We start from the raw sequence: 6,993 nt of genomic DNA on the forward strand, positions 1-6,993 counted from the left end.
GTAACATTGTTGCCGTTATTGATGTTATTATTTTGTTAGATTCTGATTCGGTGTTACTTTTGGTTTCTAAACAATGATGAGTGTAGTGGAGTGTGTTATTCTAAAAGCACAAATACATCATGATGAAGTTAATGTTTTGGGGGTTTAGAACGAACATAAATATATAGGTGTAATTGCCATCAATTCTTTGGGGCTTGTGAATGTAAAAGTAAGGGTCTGATTTGTTTCCCATGATTTGTTTCTCATGGATTGTTCAATTGTGGAAAAATGCATATTTTTTTAAGAAATCATGTTACTGGTGACGTTACTGCAACCCTCCATTCACCGTGTTACAGATCAATTCAACTCTGCAGGTTGGTTTTATTAGAAGAGATTGAAGTGCATCTGAAAGCAAGCAGCTGTTCCGTGCAAAGACTGCAAACGCACTGGAATCTAACATCACTAAGACTGCGAGAATGCAAGCTTACACAAGAGCAACTTATCACAGAACTCCACTGCTATCACATGGATGTCGAAGCTGTCATGTGGATGCTTCTGGGCACATGCTCAGTGTGTGGATTAGCCACTGGGGTGTATGTTGTTACAATTGGGACAAATAGATCATTCACCAATTACAGTAAGCTCATTCTAGTGCAGCTTGTTGATTGTACAGTATATACCACATATATAACATTATGCCAATCTTACGGGAAAGCCACTACGCAAAACTCCCGTCACAGTTTGTTCATCAATCGTGTGCAAGAGGGTTGGTTATGCATGTCACGTTTCACTGATTGCTATGCACAAGAAGTCAGCCAAGCCTGATTTGAAGCCACAATTTTCTTAGCTGTGTTATTGAACTTCCAGATGAGGAAGCGGAAGTCTCCAGCAGACAGCATAATGAACCATGTTTAATTCACGCCGGATTTGTGCAGTAGCATACGGAGATGATCGAGCCTTGCTGAGTCTCCAGGTCTGAGACGTCTGTGTCTCAATTGAGCTGCAAGAAATGACGTTGCATTGTTAAATCTAGACCTTGCTCAACTCAACTTCTTTAGGTATGTACATAAATTCAACCCAATCAGACGATTGCACACATTTTTTGGAAAGCTACAGGGAAGTAAAATTTCATTAGAACGAGATCTTTCTCCATACCTTGGAAGATTGAGTTGTGAGGGCAGGTCCATTGCGATATACACTCGGGGGCTCAATGGCCTTACGTCGCCGTTGTCTTTTGAGAATGCGCTTGAGGGCCTTGCCAATTGACGACTGAAAAATACCACAATTGAGAAAAAGATTACTCTCAGCACATGGAAACAAATTTACCAGCACCCAGGCAATCAGCAATTCGTTACGAGACAATGGCGAATCAGGTTTCTGAGAACACAATGCGCGCAGTGTGTGCTCACCATGAATCGAGCTCGTCGGCGAGATCTAGCAGGTTCCGTCTTGGGTTGGGGCGTCTTCTCGTTCCGTTGCTGAGCCTCAAGATTTACCCCCGGTGACAAAAATCCTATGGAATTTGCATGTTCCGAGGATGGAGACACTTCCGCAAATCTATGGCAGGAAATCATGTACCTTTCTCGTTGTGCTGGGTTAGGGCTGTTGCTGCCCGATTTGTGGCATGAGCCTAGCCGTCTTCCTAAGTACTCCAGAAATCGAGGACTGGGGTGTTGAATGAGCTGTTCTCTGGCAGATTTTCTGGCGGAGGAGAGAACTTGGATTGCACCAGCTGGCATTGTGTAGGGAAGCCTCGGCGGACACATCGAAGACCCTTTCTCATTGGAATTCGGGATGTCTAGTTGCAGCAGTGATTGAATAGTGGGTAGAACTTTGATAGCAAGCGGCTCGCCTTCGCAATTGAGGTATCCACTTGAAGTTGGTGCTCTCCGTTTGTCAAGCAGACAAGAGTTGTCCTCAGTAGATGTCGATGTTGTGGTAGCTATCGCAGCTTCAGTAATCTCTCGGGATTGGAAATATTTTGTTGCTGTAGGAGAGCAAACCTCCGAGCTATGGGTTGTTGCATGCAGTCCCTGGCTTTTGTTCTTGTCTACGAGTTTATTCATGGCATCCAGAGGTCCTCTCGTCCTGCAGGAATAGGGCCCTTTTCCGGAGGAGTCCACTGCAGAACGTTGACGGCAAGAGGAATGTGGAGTATGCAAGGCGCTGCACGAAGGACTCACTGTTTCTGGGAAACCCTCCTCAATGGACCCGTAAGAGGAGCTCGATTTGGACTCAGATTGGGACGCTGAACGGTGTTTTTGTCCATTAAAATCCTCCATATCTCCACTCGAGAAATTAGTGTTGGACGCTGAAGTTGAGGTGAGGCTGCTGCTCTCGTCTGGACCACACAAGATGCTCGTGGGTGATGGGGGGGCATAACGGTTTCTGCCCCTCTGTGTCCGTAATGGAGAGTGTGTGGTCTCTGCGCTGATCGAACTTCCAAGTTTCAGACCTGGTGAACTGGCGGTCGATGGTGCATCACCAACTGCCTTATTGGAGCTATCAGGATATGGAACTTTGTCATTGAATGAATCTTCGATGAAAGATTTGATAACTCTGACTTGGCATCCTTCTTGAGGTATAGAAATGCAGCGACCAACGAGACCATGGCGTCGTCGGCGCTGTTCGGGTGGACTGGCTTGTGGTGGCAACCTTGGAGGTAGACTTTTACTTGAAGTATACTGCACTAGCACACGATCACTCTGCCTCAGGACCGGTGCCGATGATGACAAGCAGGGCGCGAAGAATCCGGCTAAGCCAGGGTGGGAAGCCCGAAGCTCCCGAGAAAGGCTTTCCGCGCTGCGGTAGGAGTAGGGGGCTGCGAGCCGAGGAGGCAGCTGCAGCGTTTTAGAGCTTTGTGCTGCGAGACTAGACTCCACTTTGGCTTTCCCTGGGGCATCCTCCCACTCGAAAGGCACAGCAATTGAAGGCGACGACACATATTTGCTAGGGGTGCCCAAGGGTGTATCATACTGTTCAACTAAAAACTTTGACGCTGCAGATCCATCCAGGTCAATGCCAGTTACCCTCGAGTCATACCTTCTGCTCGAGTGTCCCAAGCTCGATTGTCTCGAATGTCCTAACGAATCCGCTGCATCATAGAATCGATGGCTGCTGGTGCACCTATTGTCGCCATAGTCATTGCCAATCCCACAATCTTGCGAACCAATTAATTTTTCATCAGCTCTCTGCGAAGAGTGCAATTCAGATTCCAAACAGTTGCTCCTCGGTGTCCCCTGTTTATGCTGTTTGTGATACTTTACACGCTTTTCGGTGGCGGCGTCGGTCTTGGGCTTACCAGGCTCCACCTCCCACTTGAATGGTATAGCAGCCGAAAAGGAAGGTGAGTGGTCATCAGAAGGGATGTTGATATTCTCCACCGTATCTAGGAATTGCTTCCGAATGCTAACAATCTGCTCTTGTACGGAGCCATTTCTGGACCTCACTGACATTGGAGCGATCGCCTGCTCTTGTGAAAGTCTGGAAGAACTGATGCGAGTTGGTCTGGACGACTGTGATTCACCATCCTTCATTCTCCTCCTGATGGCAATCGGCATGATGTCTAGCTCACCAAACTCGTTCCCCTGTTGGCTGCATCGAGATTTTCTTGGAACCAGGTGCTCCTTGACTGGGGTGGAGTCAGAATTTTCCCCAGAGTCGATCCCTTTCAGCAATTGCGTACTTGACTTGAGCTTGTGCTGGAGGTCATCTCTCTCGACAGCCATTATGGCCATCTCCTCCTGGTAGCTTACCATATCAGCTGACACTAACCCTGGGGTGGACGGACGAGATTTAAAATCACCGAGTTTTCGCTGATTCGTCCCCATAACCGGCGAGTTTGGCACACTTACGGCGACATGCAGGCTGTTGCGTGTCTTGGCCTGCGCCAATTCCCAACCGTCTCTCGATTCCAATTCATCCCGTGCTTGCTCTGCATTCGTAGAGTGCACATTGGTCATGGCACATGCAGGAAATCTGTCGGCGCTTAAAGCTTCCTCCAACTGCCTCGGCGGTTTCAGAAACCCAACAGGGTGTCCACTCAGCTCTAAAACTCTATTCCTAAACCGGAAACTTCCGCCTAAAGTCTCCTTCGAATTCTCGTCGCCAGTTTTCCTTCTGGAGTCGCATGCATCCTCCTCTAGCATTGCCTGCACCTTCTGGCCATCTTGTGTGTCGAGCTCAAAGCGGAAGCTACTTGCCCAGGTGGCGACTTCTGTGCATTTTAGAGGCCATCTACAATCCTCTTTTCCTAGATTAACATCGACGCTGACATCGCTCCTGACACGAGCGTTTCGACTGTTAAGACTCGAGTCCTTTAACTGGGTAGGAAAGTCGGACAGCGGAAGCTCTCCTCCATTAGCATTCAAGCTAGTAGAGTGAGCGGTGCTACTGAGGCGTTCCTCTTTCGCACGCACGGATTCCTGTCGAACATTCAAGATAGCTCGTTGCTTTCTGCTTGAAGTCCTCCTCTTCACATCTCCCTTTCGCCTCTCCATGGCTACGTATAGAAGGAAACGCACAGTAAAACTCAAACGCTACACATGAGCGGCATCAATACTGAGAATTTCTCCGCGTTACAAGCGACTAATTCCCAAATCATTCTCCCACATATAAAGTTTCGAGCACTCGTTTTGAAGAGAATTAACGGTCTCTTCGACATGAAGGCTGCAGAGTACCTGCCACACCCAAGTGCACCACACTGATAAGCACTGCTGCACATGATGTCCGGCAAATACAGATAATCGAATCTGGAAGGAAGGAAAAGCAAACTTCTTCACCCTATCCGAGCGGCACAAAACTTCGGTACAAGATTCAGGTGGGAAAGAGGAGACTGGGCAAGACGCCACACTGGTCGACGTCTGATTGATTGTGATGGGATGAGCAGAGCGTCAGAGTATTGCAATGATAGGAAAAATCTCTTTCTTGATATGCCAAGCCGGTGGCAGTTGATGCTTCCTCCGTCACTTCTGAGAAAGGCTGATCGATCAGTGTCACTGAAGCGTACAGAGTCTCGACACAACTTTCCGCTTCGGTTGAAAAGCATAAACATCCCTATCGATATTGCTCTAACGAGTTGCAGTTTTGTAACGACATGATGGTTGTCGGTTTCCAATCGTCCACGAAAGAATTCGGTTGGAAATACATACTTGACGATATACTTGTGTTTATTAGTATTTCACCAGCCACTTGAAAGGTAGGTCAGAAAGGTAGCCTGATATTCTGCTTCGAGGTATCTGGTACAAAGTCATCACAAGTGACCCGTGCGAGGCTACAGCCAAAATCTACAGTTGCTATAGCAAGAATTATGTGAACATCTAGCGAATACAAGCACAAAAGCTGGCGTAACGTATTGCCACTAAAAATCGTTCTATTACTGCAGTGCATTATGTTTAGAACTAGGAAACGGGCTGTGCGTGTTAAAGTTTGTAGAGATGAGCACCTTACCGTGTCGATCGATTGCCACGCTCACGCGCTGGACACAATCATCAACCTGGGATATCCACGTGCACGAGAGCAATTGCACAACATTCGGACCTCGACCGCCAGATTCATCGCTTCTCAGCACTCCGATGATCAAGTCTTTCGCTATAAAACTTCAGCAGCACCCTTAAAGCCAGCCCTTGTTCATCTGAACGCACTTCGCTTACTGAAGGAGGCTGAATTCACTGCGACACACCCGGAATGAGGAGTATCCGCACACACACCTAATAACCTGTTCTCAGGGAACAAAAACCTGACCTCGAACCTCTCAATTCCACGGCTCAAATCTCCACCTGCCACACCAGGCGTGATCGAAGAATGTTCTCACAGTCCCAAGTTGACAACTTAACGATTTCCTGCGCCATACCCATCGCCACTCCCACCTTCACTCAATACTTCAGATTTCACCCACCGAAACTGGCAATCATAACAATAACCTCTGTAGAAACGGTCCGAGTCTAGTAACTGCATCCGGAGTAGAAATTTTCACCGGCACGAAGCAAACTTGAATGCTGCCGGTTGCAACGGGCCCAGACAAACTTACGGACCCATCTCTGATGCAGGAACGAATTCGACAAATCTAGACGGCGCTCGTCGCCGAGGCAACAGAAAGTGGTGACAGAAGCAGACGCTGGCGGCGCGAGGAGGGTTGTGCCTCGTTGTCGTCGTCGTCGCACCCAGTAATCGTTGAGGTCTAAAGCTATGATACCAGCATCGTCTGGACTCCGTGCAGCCACAACAAATCACATGTGTGGCTATCAGGACCCGGTGCTTAATAATTTATTTTCAGGTGATGATCAGTGGCAGTGTTAAGTTCATGTGCTTGCTTCTCATGCAGTTGTGGTCTCGTCTTCTCCGAAGCCCGGTCGAACCTCGGCACATGCGGCCGCACGCTCCCACACCATTTGGGTTCAGTGTTTACCAGTTTCATTTTTCTAAACATATTGCTACAATGATTGCAGAGTTTTCTCTCTGAGGGTGTTGAGCAAGCTTAATTATAAAATTTAAATGTTACTTTACGGCATCTGAACTTGTAAGTAAAGCATGAAGTTGTTGTAGCTGAGGCGAAGTTGAGTTTTCAAAACTGTTGGAATGTCAAACTAGTGACAGAAATAGTATGTGCTAGTTGCAGTGATTGTGAATCATGTTTCAAAAAATATGCACAAATGTGTGAATTATATCACGATTGACGCTTCATCAGCCTCTTCTACCGAGAGGTGGACCACGTCTTAGCAGTAAATTCGAATCAAAAATAGTTTGACTATTTTCTACTACAAGAGCTTGTTACTTTTTGGATGTCCATACAACAGTGTTCAAATCAGTAACAAGTAACAATAATATTAAAAAATAAAAATACTATTATTATTAGTATGATAAATTGATTGACATTTTTCTGCTTTGAACTTTTTTACAGGCATCCTTTCTCAAAACCACCAAGGTTTGAAAGTTGAGATTCTCAAACCATAACTTATTCCAGTGGCAAAAAGGGGAGAACTAGCTATAAACTTTTGAAACTTTCTCTCACTGGAT

General features: G+C 46.8%; 1 protein-coding gene across 5 annotated transcripts; it reads right to left on the bottom strand.

Moving 5' to 3' along the window:
* Positions 1-329: 329 nt before the first annotated feature.
* On the bottom strand, positions 330-6,071 carry LOC112282002 (uncharacterized). Of its 5 annotated transcripts, none has more exons than XM_090250445.1 (4): positions 5,428-6,071; positions 1,389-4,658; positions 1,135-1,248; positions 330-979 (listed from the first exon to the last, which is right to left on the bottom strand). In XM_090250445.1, the coding sequence occupies exons 2-4, from the start codon at positions 4,476-4,478 to the stop codon at positions 971-973; spliced, it is 3,213 nt and encodes a 1,070-aa protein (XP_090106571.1). In that variant the 5' UTR covers positions 4,479-4,658; positions 5,428-6,071; the 3' UTR covers positions 330-970. The 5 variants fall into 5 exon arrangements, with proteins under 5 accessions (XP_090106571.1, XP_090106569.1, XP_090106572.1 ...); XM_090250443.1 differs by having other exon boundaries at positions 5,423-6,071; XM_090250446.1 differs by lacking the exon at positions 5,428-6,071 and adding an exon at positions 4,832-5,330.
* Positions 6,072-6,993: the final 922 nt, after the last annotated feature.

This window comes from Physcomitrium patens, chromosome 5 (genome assembly GCF_059467195.1).
Source record: "Physcomitrium patens ecotype Gransden chromosome 5, ASM5946719v1, whole genome shotgun sequence".
NCBI lineage: Eukaryota > Viridiplantae > Streptophyta > Bryopsida > Funariales > Funariaceae > Physcomitrium > Physcomitrium patens.

Excerpts from the sequence above, each read along its gene's own strand:
- LOC112282002 (XM_090250445.1), bottom strand. The coding sequence starts at position 4,478 with ATGGAGAGGCGAAAGGGAGATGTGAAGAGGAGGACTTCAAGCAGAAAG. Across the intron at positions 1,249-1,388 it reads GCCGACGAGCTCGATTCATG|TCGTCAATTGGCAAGGCCCT; the intron begins GTGAGCACACAC and ends GGTATTTTTCAG.